The sequence below is a fragment of the Macaca fascicularis genome, chromosome 1, assembly GCF_037993035.2.
Source record: "Macaca fascicularis isolate 582-1 chromosome 1, T2T-MFA8v1.1".
In the NCBI taxonomy this organism is placed as follows: domain Eukaryota; kingdom Metazoa; phylum Chordata; class Mammalia; order Primates; family Cercopithecidae; genus Macaca; species Macaca fascicularis.
Window position 1 is genome coordinate 199,430,281 of NC_088375.1, and position 21,446 is coordinate 199,451,726.

General features: G+C 41.5%; 2 protein-coding genes across 34 annotated transcripts in view; one reads left to right on the forward strand and one right to left on the reverse strand.

The window, feature by feature from the left end:
- Positions 1–21,446, forward strand: part of KIAA0319L (KIAA0319 like) — a 128,175-nt gene that overhangs the window by 20,096 nt on the left and 86,633 nt on the right. The window lies entirely within an intron of this gene.
- LOC102118153 (actin, cytoplasmic 1-like) lies at positions 17,257–18,971 on the reverse strand. Its single transcript, XM_074012532.1, is given in 4 exon segments — positions 17,257–18,119; positions 18,121–18,418; positions 18,421–18,808; positions 18,810–18,971. Coding segments are annotated over 4 exon segments (1,116 nt in total). The 3' UTR covers positions 17,257–17,851.

Consider the following 21,446-nt stretch of genomic DNA (forward strand, 5'->3'; position numbering starts at 1 on the left):
GGAACACAAAGAATGGGGCAGAGAATAGCTGAACCCTGTTCTATATAGCAGGCTGGTAAGACATGGTATATTCTAATCCCTTTGAACCTCCTCCTCCCAGATTCATTTGAAGTGGCTTGTAACCCGCAGAGCTCTTTTCAGTTTTTTATCTTAGAGGGAGGGATAGAGGGAAGAGTATGTACAGCTCTGTAAGTCTAGAGAATAAGAGCCCTAAGAAAATTATTTCTGTACAGATACAGATTGGCTTTGATTTAATTTAAATAAACCGGCTCTCAAAAATTCTAAGAATACTAACTACTCACACAGTTTTGCTTTCATTTACACACAGATGAGAAAGCATCTGTAGTTCTGCATTTTATTTGCTATAAGCAAAAAGTGGTTCGAGATATTTAAGTATCTGAAGCTTGGTTGTATTGAGTCCTCACATGTCCCAGTTCAGCCCACTGCAGTTTTTTTTTTTTTTTTTTTTTTTTTTTTTTTTTATGGCACTTACATAATGCTCCAAAAAGAGAGAGTTTCAATGGATGAATTGATATAAACTTTTCCTCTATTGGCCATATCTGCTGAAATAACACTTCATGGCTAGCTATATTATTTCCTTACTTCCTCCCAAGCCTACTCTTCTGTTTAATTTACATATTTCTGCTGCGGCCCTCTAAATGACCTTCTCTTTGAAAGCAACAAAACAAGCCAGAAAAAGAAAAGAAAAGAAAAGAAAAAACCTTCCCCAAAAAAACAAAATAGTGCTCTGATTCAGGGTTCTTTGTGTGGGTTTCCAAGGGAGGTTGGTATGATTGTGCTGAATGCAAAAAATTTATCAGCCGGTAATAACTGCAATGAGAGATGGCAATCAACTGCAGGTTCTCAACAATACCATCTACAAGTGGGCTAGGGAATTGCTAGATTCACAACATCATATCTAGGTGCTTTTCTTTTTAGAAAAACAATTCTTTCTTTTTAGAACCACTTTTATGTATAGGCCAAACTTTATCTGTTATAATTTAATACCTGTGCTTTTTGAAGTACAAAGACAGTATTACATAGAGAGGTGTGGGCTCCTTCAAGCTGTGGCTTGGAGGCGTGCTCTCCTTGCTGACAGCATTCTCCAGAGTCTTTTAGTCATAAGGTGGTGGGAGAAAAAGTGAAGCAGGAGATTCTGAGTACATCATATGCAGCAGTGTAACCCCCTAGTTACAGTTTTTTTTTTTTTAAGTGCATAGCTTCATCATTTGCCTTCAATCTGCCTTTAAATATTATAAAGCCCTTGATGACTGGATTGTTTCTGAACAGGTGACTTTATGGTAGGAGAGCTATTTTCAGCTACACCAGTGATTTGATTAATACTTGGCTGTGAAAAATGCCTTTGGGCTAAACCTTGGCAGATGGGTCTTTTGAAATGGACTAGCACCTGTATCCAATTAATGCAAACTTTTGATTTATTAAGTTGTTTTAGGTAGAAGTTAAAGGCATTAGAATTGTGATAGAGTGGTTTCCCTGTTTTCACCTCCGTGACCAGAACTTTGAGGTATCTTTTTCTGTTTTTCCCTTTTCATCATTACTCAGGACAAGGGAAGGTGAATGGATCTAGATGTCATCAATGATGCATGACTCTTTGCCTAGGTGAACTGGGAAGCTATTCTCCACTGTTGCTTTGTTCAGAAATTTTCATGGTGAAGGCTTGTGTCACCTTGGAGTGAAGTTGAATGGTCTGAAATAGATAGCTCAGGGGGCTAAAATTTGGTTGGTCCTTTCATGAAGAAAGATTTCTTTGAGATTTGAAAGGATTTTCTAGTTTAGAGTTTAGACAGGAAAGGCTGTTTCCCAGCTGGTTATGTTGTTCAGTTACCTCTTTTTTATCCACTTTGCTTTTCTTCAGTTTCTTTCTTTGCACATCTCTCGTATTTCCTATTCAGTGCACTCCCCAATTTAATTGGAAAAGCTCATTCTAATTTCTTAGTGAACCAGGAACTTTACTTTTCTCTCTTGCCTCTTCCTTCTTTCAGCCAAGGAAATTAATTAACATCAAGAATCTGATTCAAATGACTTTAACTCAAGATATTCCATATTGGAGCTGACATCTTTTCCTTGACTTTGTTAATATAGAAAAAATCCCACAAATTTTTTAAAATATTGGGTGAACTTTTAAATATAACAAAAAAACTCCTTGAATGTCTACTAGGTGCTAAGCATCTTTCTGGGCCTACACATACAATATATAATCCCAGCACTTAAAGAGGGCGGAGTGTGTGAGGTAGACAAACAAATATGATGTGGTGAGAGAAATGCTATGATAGAGGTATGTGTGGGATGCACAGAAGAGAGGCATCTTGGGGTGAAGGTTTCATGGGAGAAGCCTTCCTGGAAAAAGTGGTGGCTGAACTAAAATGAAGTATAATAACAACAACAAAAATAATGGCAACTAATACATACTGAGCTTTTTAATACTATATGCCAGGCTGGTGTTAAATACTTTGCATATATTTTCTCCTTTATATCTTTAATAACTCTGTAGGGTAGGTACTGTTAAAATTATTCCTGTTTTACACGTGAACAAAACAAGGAATTTGACCCGAGATGACACAGTTAGGAAGTGACTGGGTTGAGATTCAAATGCAGGAATCTCAGCTTTAGGAACTAAAGCTTTAACCACAGATTTTTGGGGTGGGGGCCAAAATATAGATGAGAGCAATTGTGGAATAGGGCTGTTGATCTTGATAGGGGATTTTCTTTGAAAACAAATTTCAACTGAATTTTATGAGGGCCATGTATGAACATGACCTTGGGGAATGAATTTATTTTCTCACCTAGACTAAATGAGGGTGGTTTTCATATTTTCTTTAGCCTGTGAAGTATAGGTATTCTGTTTTAAGTAGGTAGAGCAAAAGGACTTTCCCCTACTCTTTTGCTTATGAATATTGCCCTCTTCTAGGGAGACGTTCTGGTACTGGGTACTGTTATTCTTTTTTGTTTTTTTTTTTTTTTGAGACAGAGTCTTGTTGTGTCATCCAGGCTAGAGTGCAGTGGTGCAATCTTGGCTCACTGCAACCTCTGTCTCCTGGGTTCAAGCGATTCTCCTGTCTCAGCCTCCTGAGTAGCTGGGATTACAGGCGTGCACCACCACGCCCAGCTGATTTTTTGACCGCCATGTTGGTCAGGCTGGTCTCGAACTCCTGACCTTGTGATTGTTATTCTTTTTTATTTTTATTTTTTTGAGACGGAGTCTCGCTATGTCACCCGGGCTGGAGTGTGGTGACCCAGTCTTGGCTCGCTGCAAGTTCTGCTTTGCAGGTTTACGCCATTCTCCTGCCTCAGCCTCCTGAGTAGCTGGGACTTCAGGCACCTGCCACCATGCCTGGCTAATTTTTTGTATTTTTAGTAGAGACGGGGTTTCACCGCATTAGCCAGAATGGTCTCGATCTCCTGACCTCGTGATCTGCACACCTCGGCCTCCCAAAGTGCTGGGATTACAGGCATGAGCCACCGCGCCCAGCCGCTGATTGTTACTCTTTTCCACAGTTTGTCACAATCCAGTATCTTTGAGACTTTTTAGTGACAGTCTTATAGGAAAAGACTTGCTGTTTTAAGCATTCTTAACCAGCAAGGTGCTGCAAGATTCAGGTTTTGTGATTGAGTCCTTGGAAGCTTGTTTTCCACCTAGCAGATGATCAAGAGTTAATGTGAATAGTAGCTGATATGTATCTGTTGGGCAGCTAGTTCCATGAGGAGTTTGTCTTTGTTCAGAATGATCTTTAGGAAAAATGGAAACACCACAGTGAAGGGAAAGAAGTCAGAATACGTACACAAAGCCTATTAATTCTTGTGTAACAGTTAGTGTAGTTTCAGCAAATCATCTACACCATACATTTAAAAAACTGTACTCTTAACAAAGCTAGGCATATAGCAAAGGCAGTGAATAGTAATTATTTTCAAAGGACTGCTTTGTGAGGCAGCTGCCACCTTTCAATCCAACCTGTGTGTAGTTGAGGAAAAAAATGTTACCCCTTTTGAAAAGGAGGAGAGAGGGCAATGGTTATTACCCTGGCTTTTTTCAAACTTCATAATACCTGATTGTGTCCTTCAAAGGATTTAGTTACCTCCTCTGCCTTGTTTCTGAATGTGCTAACCCCTGCAGGTAGAACTGATGTGGAGAGTAAGGTGGAACCATTTCTTTTGGTATTTGTTTATTAGTGGGTATGCAGGTGACAGACATGCTGACAGTCAAAAGGAAGGTGGAAGGTGTTCCCTGAGGAGGTTTGTTTTTGAGTGGTTCCTGTGAATTGTTTTTGGGATTGATAATGTGCCTGCTTATCTCATTTTCGTGTGGCAGCCATCTTGGCTGAGACCCATTGCTTCTGAGAGAATGCATACTTTTGATGATAGCTGTAGGAAGGCAGATGGTGTAGAGTCATAGTTCAATTACTGAGTAAAGAAACACATTTAAGGCTGTGCCTTTCTCCTTGATAATAGTTCATGTATAGGTGTAATTATCAAGGGAAAGCTTTGAATGAAGTCTTGACCATATTAGAAAATGGCAAGATTTCAAGAAAATAATTTTAGCTTCAATGACTGTAAATATTAATTGCAAATTTTGTCTGCAAAATACTCTAACCATGTATTTTTTTCTGCAGTGAAAACTCCACCCAAGAGAAGAATTTATCGACTGCTTTTTTTTTCTTTTTTGAATTAATACTGGTAACTCATTCTCTCTACTCTTATTTCCACCATCACAGCCTTTCCTTTGGGATAGTTTGATGAATTTGGTTAGAATGTACATTTCTGGACACTTTAACAGTAAGATTCCTGAAACAGGGTATGTTCTGTCTCTGGTCCCTACTTGATTGCTAACCAGGGCAGTTTCCAAGTTTGCTTGAGAAGCCAAGCTTGTTACCTGAGATTTAAGAATGCCAGAGGCAACAGCACTTTCTTTAAATACTTCCAGAGTTGTTCACAGCTTTCTAAAAGTATTTAATGAATTTCTTTCTGGCAATAATTCATATATCCTGTAGACTTTTCCACTCTGCTACTTGGAATTATGAAACCTGGTCTAGATTTTGTGCCAGATATATTAGAATTCTGTCTTTTGAGAGGTGGTGATGTAAGTAAGCATTGCTAGTTCCAGAGCCTCCTGTTTTGGGGATCCTCCAGGTAATACATATGGGAGCCCTGCTTTCTCTGCTTTGCTATGATTTTAGAAAGAGGGGGATTGGCTTTGCTCCACTGTTCTCACCCTGGGTAAGCTTTCTACATGCTCCTACCAACAGTGCGTTCCAGACTTTCCCAGAGGATTTTCAGTCTAAGGTTCTACCAACTGTAAGCCATTTTTTGTAAGGATTTAATATTGCTTTTGCCTGGGCCCTGGGAGCAGAGCCAGGGTATGGCAGCGTGGGCAGGGAGAGGAACTGATCTAAAATTGGAGTATATTTTCATCTTACCTTTTATCCCAGTTACTTCTAGAATCCAATATTGACTCTACTAATGCCTTTCTGCTTCCTCCCTTCATGAACTCTTTGTCCCAAGAGTATCAACAATGAAAATTTAATCTTAGGTTAAATTATTCTTCAAAGGTTAACTATCTGGTAAATGATGGACCTAGAACTGAAACTAGAATCGTTTAAGACGTTCACTGTCTTTTAACCACCTAAGACAAAGAAGTATGATTCAGGGAATAGATGAAAAAGAACTGTTGTTTTCTTTTCATATATTTATTGTTGAACACATGATGTAACAACATTAAATAACATTTAATTTTTAAAAACTCAGTCAAAATCCCACGAATTAAACATGTGAACTGAGAGATCAGAGTACCTCTTCCTTTTTTTTTTGAGACAGAGTCTCACTCTGTCACCCAGGCTGGAGTGTAGTGGCACAGTCTTGATCACTGCAACCTCTGCCTCCTGTGTTCAATGATTCTCCTGCCTCAGCTACTGCTACTCGGTGCCTACCACCACGCCCAGCTAATTTTTGTATTTTTAGTAGAGATGGGGTTTCACCATGTTGGTCAGGCTAGTCTCGAACTCCTGACCTCAAGTGATCCACCTACCTCGGCCTCCCAAAGTGCTGGGATTACAGGTCTGAGCCACTGCGCCAGGCCTACCTCTTCCTCTTTTTTTTTTTTTTTTTTTTTTGAGAGGGAGTCTCGCTCTGTCACCCAGGCTGGAGTGCGGTGACGCGATCTCGGCTCACTGCAAGCTCTGCCTCCTGGGTTCACGCCATTCTCCTGCCTCAGCCTCCCGAGTAGCTGGGACTACAGGCGCCCGCCACCTCACCCGGCTAGTTTTTTGTATTTTTTAGCAGAGACGGGGTTTCACCGTGTTAGCCAGGATGGTCTCGATTTCCTGACCTCGTGATCCGCCCGTCTCGGCCCCCAAAGTGCTGGGATTACAGGCTTGAGCCACCGCGCCCGGCCCTACCTCTTCCTCTTATTGGAAACCATTGAGATTAGTTTTATTAGCAACACTATAGCCGGCTAACCTCCCCTAGGCCTCACATTTCTTTTATAGGAGCTAGCTTTTCCTAGGCCTCACATTTTTTACTTGTAGTCATTGTCAAAGATATAAGGGCCTGAGTCTTTCAAGATGACCGACTAGAGGTGTAGAATTCAGTAGAGAAGTGACAGAAAACACATGAGACATTGAGGGAGAGGGAAGCGAGGTGGACAACCCAGCCAAGATTGACTGGGAGCCAGAGGGGCTTCCCAGTGTGGAGAAAATCAGTGAGCAATCCCCAGCAGTCCACATTCTCACCATCTTCTGTAATCCTAGCCACGGGAGAGTGCTTTGACCGTTGTGGGCCCTGATACTGGCAGAGGGAGCTCCCTGGAGCCTGTGTGATGTCATTGCTCCAGAGAGGGAACTCACACTGAGTCCCATGCATCCCCCAGGTCCCTAGTGGGACACAGCACCATTTTGAGAGTCCAGCCCTCACCAAAGTGTATCCTGCTCTGGGGCCCAACAGCCCCTGCCTCTCTACATCCCTGGAGCCCCCCTGACATTCCGTCGCATCTGCCTAGAGGTCTCTAGCAGCAAGAAACTGGTTGGGTCCAGAGGAACCGCAGGGTCCACACAGTGTCCTGCATACCAGGGAAAGGGCAGTGCAGTGTATCAGGGAGGCTGCTCCCAGGACAAAGGGTGCCAAAGTGCAAGCTCCGCAGAGTATGAAACCTGCCTGCCTGGGGCCACCGCCACTAACAGCAGCCCCATCCCCTTCAGCAACAGGCTGCCATATACTTTCTTGTGCCATGAGGACATGATCTCCTTGCCAGCTGCTACAGTCACTGCTGCTGCCGGAAGCTGAAGCTTATGTTCCCCAGAGCCTGAAACCTACCTGCCTGGGGTGACTATTACAGATAGCAGCCCTGCCTCCCCCTTGTCTCCCACAAGTAGGGCTGCTGCACACTTTCACGTACCCTGAGGACAGCCTTTCCCTGCCCACTGCTGCTGCTGTTGCCATGCCAATCAAGTATGCTGCCCACTGACAACTGTAGCCTAAGCCACTGAGGAAATCACAGATGCCACTGATGGTGTTTGTGGCTGAAGAAATCATATGGAGACTACACTGCTGCAAACATCCAGAATCAAAGCCAAAGTGCCCTATCCAACCAACACTGTAGATACATCTGTAAGAAAAAATCTTCCCCTGTGAAAGCCAATTCAAAAAATTAGAAGTGACTGTTACACTTGATACACAGTTATCAACAAAAGGACTCAAGAAAAATGAAAAGGCAAGGAAATATGGTATCTCCAAAAGAACACAATAATTCTTCAATAACAAACTCCAGTGAAAAATTTATGAACTGCCTGAAAATTCAAAATAATGATATTAAAGAGGCTCAGTGATATGCATGGGAACACAGATACACAAAACAAAGAAATCAGAAAAACAATTTAGGATATGAACGAGAAATTCACCAAAGAGATAGCATAAAAAAGAACCAAACAAAAATCCTAGAACTGAAGAACTAAGTGAATGAAATAAAAAATACAATTGAGATTTTTAGCAATAAACTAGATGATAAAGCAGAAGAAAGAATTTCAGAACTTGGGCTGGGTGCAGTGGTTCATGGCTGTAATTCCAGCATTTTGGGAGGCTGAAGCAAGCAGATCGCTTGAGTCCAGGAGTTGGATGGGCAATATAGTGAAGCCCTGACTTAAAAAAAAAAAAAAAAAACCTGGGCATGGTGGTGGTGCATGCCTGTAGTCCCAGCTATTCAGGAGGCTGAGGTGGGAGGATTGCTTGAACCTGTGAGACTGAGGTTGCAGTGAACTGTGATCGTGCCACTGCACTCCAGCCTGAGTGACAATGAGACCCTGTCTCAAAAAAAAAAAATAATTTCAGAACTTGAAGACAGGTCTTTTAAAATAACCCAGTTAGATAAAATAAAAAGAAAAAGAAAAAAGAAAGCTGTTGTGACATATGGGATACCATAAAGTGACCAAAAATCTGAATCTTGGATATATATCCCAGAAGGTGAAGAGAAGTTTAATGGCATAGAAAACTGATTAAACAAAATAGCTTTAAACTTCCTAAATTTAAGAAGAGATTTAGACATCCAGATACAGGAAGCTCAGAGATTCCCAAATAAATACAACCCACAAAGATCTCCTTGGCACATGATAGTCAAACTGTCAAAAGTGAAGACAAAAAGAATTCTAAACACAGCAAGAGAAAAGCATCTACTCACATATAAAGGAATCCTGATCAGACTAACAGCAGATTTCTCAGCAGAAACCTGGCAAGCCAGGAGGGAATGAGATGATATATTCAAAGTGCTGAAGGAAAAAAACAAACCTGCCAGTTAAGGATACTATACCTAGTGAAGTTATCCTTCATAAATGAAGGAGAAATGAAGACTTTCCCAGACAGGAAAAAACAGATAATTAATCACCACTAAACCAGTCCTACAAGAAAAGATTAAGGGAGTCCTACATTTGGAAGTGAAAGAATAATATCTACCATCGTGAAAACTCGTGAAAGTATACAACTAACTAGTAGAGCAAGCACACAGATGAGAAAGAGAAAGGACTCACTCATTTTATCTTCAAACAATAACAATAAGAAAGGAACAAAAGATATGAAAATAACCAGAAGGCGATTAACAAAATGACAGTAGTAAGTTCTCACATATCAATAATCTTGAATGTAAACAGATTAAAATTTCCACTTAAAGGATATGGACTGGGCCAGTCATGTGGGTGCATTCTTTTAGTCCCAGTACTTTGGGAGGCCAAGATGGGAAGAATTTCTTGAGCCTGGGAGTTTGAGACCAGCCTGGGCAACATAGTGAGACCTCATCTCTACCAAATAACAGCAACAATAACGACGACGACAACAACAGACTGTCAGAATAGATAAGAAAACTTGACCCAACTATATGCTGTGTACAAGAAACTCACTTTACTTGTAAAGATAACTATAGACTGAAAGTAAAGGGATGGAAAAAAAATACTCCATGCAAATGGAAACCAAAGGTGAGCCGGAATAGCTTTACTTGTATCAGGTAAAACATACGTTAAGTCAAAACCAGTAAAAAGAAGGTCATTATATAATGATAAAAGGATCCATTCAGCAATAGGGTATAACAATTCTAAATGTATATACAGCCAACACCAGAGCACTCAAACGTATGAAGCAAATATTACAACTAAAGAGAGAGGTAGACTAATACAATAATAGTTGGGAACTTCAACACCCCCTTCTCAGCAATAGACAGATTATCTTAACAGAAAAATCAACAAAAAACATTGGATTTTAACTCTGCTTTAGACCAAATGGATCTCACATTTACAGAACATTTCCTCTAACAACTGCAAAATACACATTCCCATCAACACATGGAACATTCTGCAGGATAGACCGTATGTTAGACCACAAAACCTCAACAAATTTAAAAAAATCAAAATCATATTAAGTATCTTCTCAGACCACAATTGAGTAAAACAAATCCATAACAAGAGAAACTTTAGAAACTATAGAAATACATGGAAATTAAACAACATGCACCGGAGTGACCATTGGATCAATGAAAAAATTAAGAAGAAATAAATTTCTTGAAACATTTTGGGAGGCTGAGTCAGGAGGATCACTGGAGACCAGGAGTTCAAGACGAGTCTGGACAACATAGTGAGACCTTGTCTCTACAAAATAATTAGCCAGGTATGGTGGTGCATGCATGTAGTCCTAGCTACTCAGGAGGCTGAGACAAGAGAATCACTTGAGCCCAGGTGTTTGAAGTAGCAGTGAGCCATGATTGTGCCACTTTGCTCCACCTGGGTGACAGAGTTAGACCCTGTCTCTAAAAAGAAAAAAAGAAAAAAAATTTCTTAAATGTAAATGGAAAGAAACATACCAAAACCTATGGGTTACAGCAAAAGCAGTGCTAAGAGGGAAGTTTACAGCAATAAACACCTACATCAAAAAAGTAGAAAGATTTGAAATAACCTAATGATGGACCTTAAGGAACTAGAAAAGCAAGGACAAACCAAACCCAAAATTAGTAGAAGGAAAGAAATAATAAAGATCCGAGCAGAAATAACAAAATAGAGACTAAAAAAATAAAAAAAATGAATGAAATGAAAAGTTGGTTTAATGAGAAGATAAACAAAGTCAATAAACCACTAGCTAGACTAACCAAGAAAAAAAGAAGAGTCAAAATCAGGAATGAAAAGGAGACCTTACAACTGATATCACAGAAATGCAAAAGATATCAGAGACTACTATGAACATGAACTATACATGAACAAACAGGAAAACCTAGAGGAAACTGATGAATCCCTGGATACACAAAACCTACCAAAATTGAATAAGGAAGAAATGGAAGACCTGAAGAGACCAATAATAAGTCACAAGATTGAATCAATAATAAAAAATCTCTCAACCAAAAAAGCCTAGGACCTGATGGCTTTGCTGTCAAATTCTACCAAACTAATAAGCAAGAACTAATACCAGTTCTTCTCAAACTAGTCCAAGAAATAGAAGAGGCAGAAACTGTCTCTAATTCATAGAATTCTTCATAATTCTCTGAAGCCAGCATTACCCTGATACCAAAACTAGGCAGAAACACACACAAAAAAACTGCAGGCCAGTATCCCCAATAAACATAGATGCAGATATCTTCAACATAATATTAGCAAAACAAATTCAACAGCACATCAAGAAAATACATCATGATCAAGTGGGATTTATCCCAGGGATGCAAAGATGGTTCAACAAATGCAAATCAATAAAATTATACATCACGTCAACATGATGGAGGACAAAAACCATATGATTATCTCAGTAGAGAAAAAGCAACTGATAAAATTCAACAACCTTTGTTTCCAGAAGTGCTTTTGAAAGCATAAAATTCAGTATCCCTTCATGATAAAAATGCCCAACAAATTAGGCATAGAAGGAACAGCCTCAACCTCCTGGGCTTAAGCAGTTCTTCCACCTCAGCCTCCTGAGTAGCTGGGACTATAGGTGCATGCTGCCACACCTGAATAATTTTTTAAATTTTTTGCAGAGACAGGATCTTGCTATATTGATTGTCCAGGCTGGTCTTTAACTCCTGGCCTCATGTGACCCTCCTGCAGTCTTTCCACCTTGACCTCCCAAAGTGTTGAGATTATAGGCATGATCCACTGTACCCAGCCTCTAAAATTTTTGTGGAACCACAAAGACCCCTAATAATCAAAGCAATTTGAACAAAAAGAATAAAGCTGGAGGCATCATACTACCTGACTTCAAAATATATTATAGGCTGGACACAGTGGCTCATGCCTGAGCAACTTAGTGAGACTTCATCTCTACAAAAAATTTTAAAAATTAGACAGGGATGATGGTATGCATCTGTGGTCCCAGCTATTTGGGAGGCTGAGGCAGGAGGATTGTTTAAGCCCAGGAGGTTGAGGCTGCAGTGAGCTAAGATTGGACCACTACACTCCAGCCTGGGCAACAAAGTGAGATCCTGTCTCTAAAAACCCACAAACATATATATATACACACATACACATATGTACATATATACATATATGTGAGTTTTTAATATATACATGTATATGTATATAAAATTCTAGTAACCAAAACAACAGACAGCATGGTATTGGTATAAAAACAGACAGACACATAGAGTAATGGAACAGAACAGAGAACTCAGAAATAAACCCACGTATTAACAGCCAATTGATTTTTGACAGAGGTGCCAAGGACACACATTGGGGAAAGGATATCTTGTTCGACAAATGGTGCTGGGAAAACTGGACATTTATACACAGAAGAATGAAACTAGAGCCCCTGCCTCTCATCATATACAAAAATCAACTCAAAATGGATTAAAGACTTAAATATGAGACCTAGAACTATAAAACTGCTGGGAAGAAACATAGGGGAAACACTCTAGCATATTGGTCTAGGCAAAGATTTTATGGCTAAGACCCTACAGGCACAGGCTACAAAACCAAAAATAGACAAATGGGATTATATTAAGCTAAAAAGCTTCTGCACAGCAAATGAAACAACAAAGTGAAGAGAGAACCCGTTGAATGGGAAAAAATATTTGCAAAATATCTGTCTTGTGACAAGGGACTAGTATCCATAATACACAGTGAATTCAAACAACTCAATAGCAAAAAAAACCTACACAGCCCCATTAAAAAGTGGGCAAAGGCCGGGCACGGTGGCTCACGCCTGTAATCCCAGCACTTTGGGAGGCCGAGGTGGGTGGATCACAAGGTCAGGAGATCGAGACCACGGTGAAACCCTGTCTATACTAAAAATACAAAAAATGAGCCAGGCGCGGTGGTGGGCGCCTGTAGTCCCAGCTACTCGGGAGGCTGAGGCAGGAGAATGGCGTGAACCCAGGAGGCGGAGCTTGCAGTGAGCCAAGATCGCGCCACTGCACTCCAGCTTGGGCGAGAGAGCGAGACTCCGTCTCAAAAAAAAAAAAAAAAAAAAAAAAGTGGGCAAAGGATCTACATATCCAGACATAAAAATGACTAACAGATATGTGAAAAAATGTTCAACATCACTAATTATTAGCGAAAGGAAAATCAAAACCACAATGAGATATCATCTTACCCCAGTTAAAATGGCTGTTATCAAAAAGGCGAAAAACAACAGATGCTGGCGAGTATGTGGAAAAAAGAGAACTCTCATATGCTATTGGAGGGAATGTTAAGTAGTACAGCCATTATATAAAACAGAATGGAGATTTCTTAACAAACTAAAGATAGAACTACTATATGATCCAGCAATCCCACTACTGAGTATTATTTATCTAAAGGAAAGAAAATTGGTATATTAAAGGGATACATGCACTCCCATGTTTATTGCAGGACTGTTCAAAATAGCAAAGATATGGAATTAACCTAAGTGTCTATCAACAGATGAATGGATAAATAAAATGTCACATATTTATGCAGTGGAACATACTATTTGGCCTTAGAATGAAATCGTGTATTTTACAGCAACACAGATGGAACTAGAGGTCATTATTTTTTATTTATTTATTTATTTATTTATTTTTGAGATGGAGTCTCATTCTGTCACCCAGGCTGGAGTGCAGTGGCCGGATCTCAGCTCACTGCAAGCTCCGCCCCCCGGTTCACGCCATTCTCCTGCGTCAACCCCGCGCGTAACTGGGACTACAGGCGCCCGCCACCTCGCCCGGCTAGTTTTTTTTTTTTTTTTGTATCTTTTAGTAGAGACGGGGTTTCACCGTGTTAGCCAGGATGGTCTCGATCTCCTGACCTCGTGATCCACCCGTCTCGGCCTCCCAAAGTGCTGGGATTACAGGCTTGAGCCACCGCGCCTGGCCACAAGGTCATTATTTTAAGTGAAATAAGCCAGACGGAGACAAATATTGCATATACTTAATCAAATGGGGGAGCTAAAAAAGTTGATCTCATGAAGATAGGAAGTAGAATGATAATTACCCAAAGCTGGGAAGGATGTGGTTGTAGGACAAGTGAGGGGATGAGGAGAGGTTGATTAATGGGTATATACACACAGCTAGATAGAAGGAACAAATTCTAATGTTCCATTGTAGAGTAAGGTGACTATATTTAACAACAATGTGTTGTATATTTAAAAATAACTAGAAGTGAGGCCTTGAAATGTTCTTAACACATAGAAATGATAAATGCTTGTGGTGATGGATATCCTAAATACCTTGACTTGGTCACTATACATTCTATGCATGTAACAAATACAGGTATCCCATAAATATGTACAAACTTTATCAATAAAACATTTTTTAAAAAGATGTGCTTCTGATCATCTTTCTTTTCCTAGGCTCTACTCCCTTAAGATAAGGCAAAGGATCCAGTTTGTCAGATAAATTGCAGAAGTCAGAGATCTCACCCAGTACTAAGTTCTAGTGATTATTTAGGAATAAAACAGTCAAGAGGTACAGTCAAGTAGGGAGAATTGGGGACATTTTGTATGACTCCCCAAGTTCTTTCTTCCCTCATTGAACATGTTCACTTGGGCCTATAGTAATGGATGAGGTCTCTAACAGAGGCTTCCAGGGTCGCCTGACAAAACTTGGACAGTGTTTGGGTTATGAAACATTTCTTTTTTATACTGTGATACTTGTATAGCTTATGCGACATTCTTGAGGGAACCATGGACACAAAGAAGGCATTTTCAGTACAAACCAGTCTTACAACTTTCTCCCCTGCTTTTATCTCCTATTTCAAAGGTCTAGATTTTACCAGAGCTGCTAGCAACAACCAGGGAATATAATTTTTTGTTATTTTTTCTTTGACCTAGTAATCCCTGTTAGTCCCCGTGACTATTTCCCCGAGTCTAAATATGTTTCCACCAAGTTCAATTGGTAAGACTTGCCCCATGATTTGCCTCAGAGCTTTTTGCCATTTTATACCAAGGACGAATAGGTAGTCATCCTGTCATTAGTTCCTCTTAGTTTTCCATCCTCTTCTTTTTCTTGCTATAAAGTGCCTTAACCATTATGATTTGTCAGTCTCATTTGACATTCTTGTGTAACTTGGTGCTTTTTGACTCACTTGCACTTAACTCTCCTTCCCCTCCCAACTTTTAAAATGTGACTAGAATCCATTGAGTTAATAAACCCCATCTATACTTAGACTTGTTAGTTAAGAGATTAGATAGAATATTTTGAGACTGGCTTTCTCTTAGAAAAAGACACTGGTTTTCCTCTGGCCTGCAGGCCATGGCCATTCATTCTCTCATATTCCGTGTATCTCTGAGTTGGGAGGTAGGGTTAATGTCTTTAACACTCTTCACTGTCACTTCTTGAATATTCCTCCTCCACTTTCATGCAAAAACTTCTGCTCTTTGAGGTTTATACCACTTTCTACCCATAATCATTACTCATCTACCAACCCTCATTTACCACCCTCATTTATTGCAGCATATGGGCCTCATCTTCTTTCAGAGTCCCATCGTCAACTTGGATGTCTTCAGTATGACCCACCTGATACCTGGGTACCTGGTTTCCTGACATTTTTGTTCATTCATTCTTTCAAAACCTCATTCATATACACACATGCATTTATTTATGCATTTGTTGAAAAAGATTTTTTGAGCACCTACAATGTAATATTCCAAACTCTATGCTAGAATTAGAGATGCAAGGGTAAAAGAATAAGAGAAGACAGAAAACCAAACGTGGTCCTGGAAGTTACAGTGTAGTGAGGGACAAAGACATGGAGCCAATGGTTGTTGAGCTGAAACCTCATGTGAGGAGTTAACTGGATGGAGAAAGGAGTCAAGAGAGTTCTAGGTAGAGGAGGCAGCATGTCAAAGGCACAGTAAGGGGAGGGAGAATGGTCCATTTCAGGGATTGAAGAAGGCTGGATTGGAACATAGGGAAGGAGGGAATGTGTGATACAAGCTGGAGCCAGAAAGGTAGGTAGGGTCCAAACCATACAAGATCTTTTTTTTTTTTTTTGAGATGGAGTTTCACTGTGTTGCCAGGCTGGAGTGCAGTGGTGCGATCTCAGCTCACTGCAACCTCCGCCTCCTGGGTTCAAGCGATTCTCCTGCCTCAACCTCCCAAGTAGCTGGGACTATAGGTGTGTGCCACCAAACCCAGCTAATTTTTGTATTTTTAGTAGAGATGGAGTTTCACCATGTTGGCCAGGATGGTCTCGATCTCTTGATCTCTTGATCCACCCACCTTGGCCTCCCAAAGTGCTGGGATTACAGGCATGAGCCACAGTGCCTGGCCCATACAAGATCTTTTTAAGTTATGTTAAAGATTTTGGTTTTCATTCTAAGAGGCCTGGGAAGCCATTGAAAATTTTGTTTAAAATTTTAAAACTTACTTTTCAAAAGAAAATAATACAGGTACATTATATAGATTCAAAAGATATAAAAGGATAGGCTGGGCACAGTGGCTCATGCCTGTAATCCCAGCACTTTGAGAGGCCAAGGAAGGCGGATCACAAGGTCAGGAGTTCGAGACCAGCCTGACCAACATGGTGAAACCCTGTCTCTACTAAAAATACAGAAATTAGCCAGGCGTGGTGGTGTGCACCTGTAATCCCAGCTACTTAAGAGGCTGAGGCAGGAGAATCGCTTGAATCTGGGAGGTGGACATTGCAGTGAGCCGAGATAGTGCCACTGCCCTCCAGCCTGGGTGATAGTGAGACTCTGTCTCAAAAATAAATAAATAAACAAATAAACATGTAAATGGATAAAGAACAAATAAGTCTCCTACTTTCATCTTCAGTCACCTAGCTTCCCCTCCTAAAATTTCATGAATATTCTTCCAAAAATAGCCTATATATGCATATATATATATATTCTCCCCCCCAACAAATTGTAGCATGCTATACATACTGCTCTGAACCTTTTTCCTCCCCACATAATGTATCCTGGATTTCATTCTATGTTAGAACTGTACAGAGTGGCCTTATTTATTTCAGCAGTTGCATGGATCTTCCTTCTTTCCTTCATTTATTTATTTATTTATTTTTAAATTTAATTTTTTTTTAAGACAGAGTCTCACTCTGTCACCCAGGCTGGAGTGCAGTGGCGTGATCTCAGCTCACTGCAAACTCCACCTCCCAGGTTCACGCCATTATCCTGCCTCAGCCTCCCAGGTAGCCGGGACTATAGGCACCCACCACCACTCCCGGCTAATTTTTTGTATATTTTAGTAGAGACGGGGTTTCACCGTGTTAGCCAGGATGGTCTCGATCTCCTGATCTCGTGATCCACCCATCTCCCACAGTGCTGGGATTACAGGCATGAGCCACCATGCCCAGCCTATTTAATTAATTAATTAATTAATTTTTTTAAAGGTGTGCACTTTTATTCAACTGGTCTCAAGTCAGTGTACAGGTAAGCCCTGGCTGCCTCCACCCACTCCCAGGGAGACCAAAAGCCTTCAGACATCTCAAGTTGGGGGACAAAAAAGAGGGGGCATGAAGGCTCATCATTCAAAATAAAACAAAATAAAAAAGTATTAAGGCGAAGATTTAAAAATTTTTGCATTACATAATTTACACGAAAGCAATGTTATCACCTCCCCTGTGTGGACTCGGGAGAGGACTGGGCCATTCTCCTTAGAGAGAAGTGGGGTGGCTTTTAGGAGGGCAGGGGACTTCCTGTAACAATGCATCTCATATGTGGAATGACTATTAAAAAAGAAAGAACAATGTACAATCAAAGTCCTCGGCCACGTTGTAGAACTTTGGGGGATGCTCGCTCCAACTGACTGCTGTCACCTTCACTGTTCCAGTTTTTAAATCCTGAGTCAAGCCAAAAAAAACCAAAACAAAACAAAACAAAAAAAACCAAATAAAGCTATGCCAATCTCATCTTGTTTTCTGTGCAAGTTAGGTTTTGTCACGAAAGGGTGTAACGCAACTAAGTCACAGTCCGCTTAGAAGCATTTGCGGTGGACGATGGAGGGGCCAGACTCATCATACTCCTGCTTGCTGATCCACATCTGCTGGAAGGTGGACAGCGAGGCCAGGATGGAGCCGCCCATCCACACAGAATACTTGCGCTCAGGAGGAGCAATGATCTTGATCTTCATCGTGCTGGGCACCAGGGCAGTAATCTCCTTCTGCATCCTGTTGGCAATGCCAGGGCACATGGTGGTGCCATCAGACAGCACTGTGTTGGCGTACAGGTCTTTACCGATGTCCACACTTCATGATGGAGTTGAAGATAGTTTCGTGGATGCCACAGGATTCCATGCCCAGGAAGGAAGGCTGGAAGAGAGCCTCAGGGCAGCGGAACCGCTCGTTGCCAATGGTGATGACCTGGCCATCGGGCAGCTCGTAGCTCTTCTCCAGGGAGGAGCTGGAAGCCACTATGGCCATCTCCTGCTTGAAGTCCAGGGCGACGTAGCACAGCTTCTCCTTGATATCATGCATGATTTCCCACTCGGCCATGGTGGTGAAGCTGTAGCTGCGCTCAGTGAGGAGCTTCATGAGGTAGTCAGGTCCCTGCCAGCCAGGTCCAGACACAGGATGGTGTGGGGGAGGGCATACCCCTCATAGATGGGCACAGTGTGGGTGACCCTGTCACCGGAGTCCATCATGATGCCAGTGGTACGGCCAGAGGCGTACAGGGACAGCACAGCCTGGATGGCCACGTACATGGCTGGGGTGTTGAAGGTCTCAAACATGATCTGGGTCATCTTCTCGCTGTTGGCCTTGGGGTTTAGGCGGGCCTCGGTCAGCAGCATGGGGTGCTCCTCAGGAGCCACACGCAGCTCATTGTAGAAGGTGTGGTGCCAGATCTTCTCCATGTTGTCCCAGTTGGTGACGATGCTGTGCTCGATGGGGTACTTCAGGGTGAGGATGCCTCTGTTGCTCTGGGCCTCGTCGCCCAACATATGAATCCTTCTGACCCATGCCCACCATCATGCCCTGGTGCCTGGGGTGCCCCACGATGGAGGGGAAGACGGCCCGGGGGGCATCATCGCCCGCAAAGCCGGCCTTGCACATGCCGGAGCCGTTGTCCACAACGAGCATGGCGATATCATCATCCATGGTGAGCTGGCGGCAGGTGTGGACAGGCGGTGGAGCGGCGAAGGCGAGGCTCTGTGTTTGTGGGGCGGACGCGATCTCAGCGGTCTATTTATTTTTTATTTATTTTTTTGAGACAGAGTCTCACTCTTTCTCTCAGGCTGGAGTATAATGGTGCAATCTCGGCTCACTGCAACCTCTGTCTTCCGGGTTCAAGTGATTCTCTTGCCTCAGCCTCCTCCAGTTGCTGGGATTATAGGCGTGCACCACCATGCCCAGCTAACTTTTTGTATTTTTAGTAGAGACGGAGTTTCCCTATGTTGGCCAAGCTGGTCTTGAACTCCTGACCTCAAATGATCCACCCGCCTCAGCCTCCCAAAGTGCTGGGATTATAGGAGTGAGCCACTGCGCCCAGCCTTCTATGGTTTATTTAACCAGTTATCAACTGATGACTGTTTAAGCTGTTTCCAATTATTTTCTAACTCAAACATTATGCCGTGAATATTTTTGATATTGTGTCACATGGTGCTAGTTTATTTGTACAATAAAATTCCAAGTTTAGCTACCTTTATTTTATATAGGCTGAATTTCTTTTCTTCAGAGCATTTATATGAGTTTCCAATCCTATATATTTATTGTCTTTTAATCTCTGTCTCCCCCATCTAAGTTATAAACTCTACCAAAGTAATGCCCAGCATGCAGCAGGTGCTCAAAAATACTTGTTAAATGGATGAATGAATAAGAAGATAAGGATGATAGCTAGGAGGGAAGTAGGGTTGCTTCAATTTTGAAAAGAATGGAGTTCATTGAGGTTGCTCATGCTTGAGGCCGGAGAACCACTAGAGGGCAGGAGTTCAAGACCAGCCTAGGCAACATAGTGAGACCTCATCTCTACAAAAAAATAAAAACATAAAAAAATAACTGGGTGTAGTGGCACACATGTGTAGACCCAGATATTTGGGAGGCTAAAGTGGGAGGATTGAACCTAGGAGTTTGAGGCTGCATTGAGCTGTGATTGCACCATGATAGGATGAGACCCTGTCTTAAAGGAAAAAAAAGAGGCTGGGTACAGTGGCTCACGCCTATAATCCTAGCACTGTGGGAGGCTGAGGCGGGCGGATCATGAGTTCAGGAGTTTGAGACCAGCCTGGCCGATATGGTGAAACCCCATCTCTACTAAAAATATAAAAATTAGCCAGGTGTGGTGGCGCACGCCTGTAGTCCCAGCTGCTTGGGAGGCTGAGGCAGAAGAATCGCTTGAACCTGGGTGGCAGAGGTTGCAGTGAGCCAAGATTGTGCCACTGCACTCCAGCCTGCGTGACAGAGTGAGACTCCGTCTCAAAAAAAAAAAAAAAAAAAGATGATTTGAGGGTGACTACTGTAGGAAATGAAATAAATAATGAAGGTAGAAACTCGCAGAATAGCCAGGAAGCCCACTGCTGATAAGAATGGAGACCATTAGGGTGAGATCAGTCTGTGAGGTTGGATTATCTTTTTTCCCAGCTCTCAGAACAGATTCATCCATGATTGCCGTTTTCCCAGATAGCTAGGGCAAAGGAATGGAGAATATCAGTACTGGAGAAGTTGAAGTGATGGACTCTAGAATTGGCGCTGCATAAGGACAGATATGAAGATGAATCTGAAACATATCTTCTCTTTCTTTTCCTGAATAATCTTATCTATGCTCATAGTTTTAGTTTCCTATGGGAAGAAAGAGAGAGCAAAGTTCTTCTTTAAAAGAACTTTGAAAAGATATCTTTTCACTGGTCTGGTTTGAGCACGTAGATCCTGGTCTGGAGACTGATAAGAGATGAGTCTGGAGACAGAGGTCAGGCCATGCTACACAGAATTTTGAAGGCCACTGTGTGAGGTTCAGGAAGGTCTCCTAAGCACCGTATAATCAAGGTCTGCTCTGTTAAGTGGTTTTACTTTTATTTCTTGTAACAGGAAGATAAAGAATTAGGGTGTTTTAATTGTCACTGAAAGGCAGCAGGGAAGCAGCCTGGGCTGGAAATGTGGATCCACATTTGAGAGCAGTGGAAGTTTATATAGAATTAGAAGCCATCATATGGTTGAAGTTATATAGGGGGGAAAAAAAAACTATAGTTCACTGTGCTGAATCACTTTTATTTTTTAAAAACAGATATAGCTTACAATCACTTTTAATTCTTAGCATGTTCTTTCTAAGCCTCTGGGCCTTTGTTTGAGTATTCTAGTTTCTACCTCCTACCTGTATTGATTTATTTTCCTCTCAAAATTTCACGTTCCCAAGGACACCAGATTTGCCTGGTTTATACCTGTCTATCTGTTAAATGGAGATAATTTTAGGGCATTCAGATGGGCTATACCAAATATGCCACATAATTCATTTTAAGTAAGAAATAGCCCCATAACTCATCATCCTCTGACATTAGTCAAACTGTAAGGAGAATTTGAGCAAGCAAGCCTTTTTTTTTTTTTTTTTTTTTTTTGCTCTGTCACCCGGGCTGGAGTGCAATG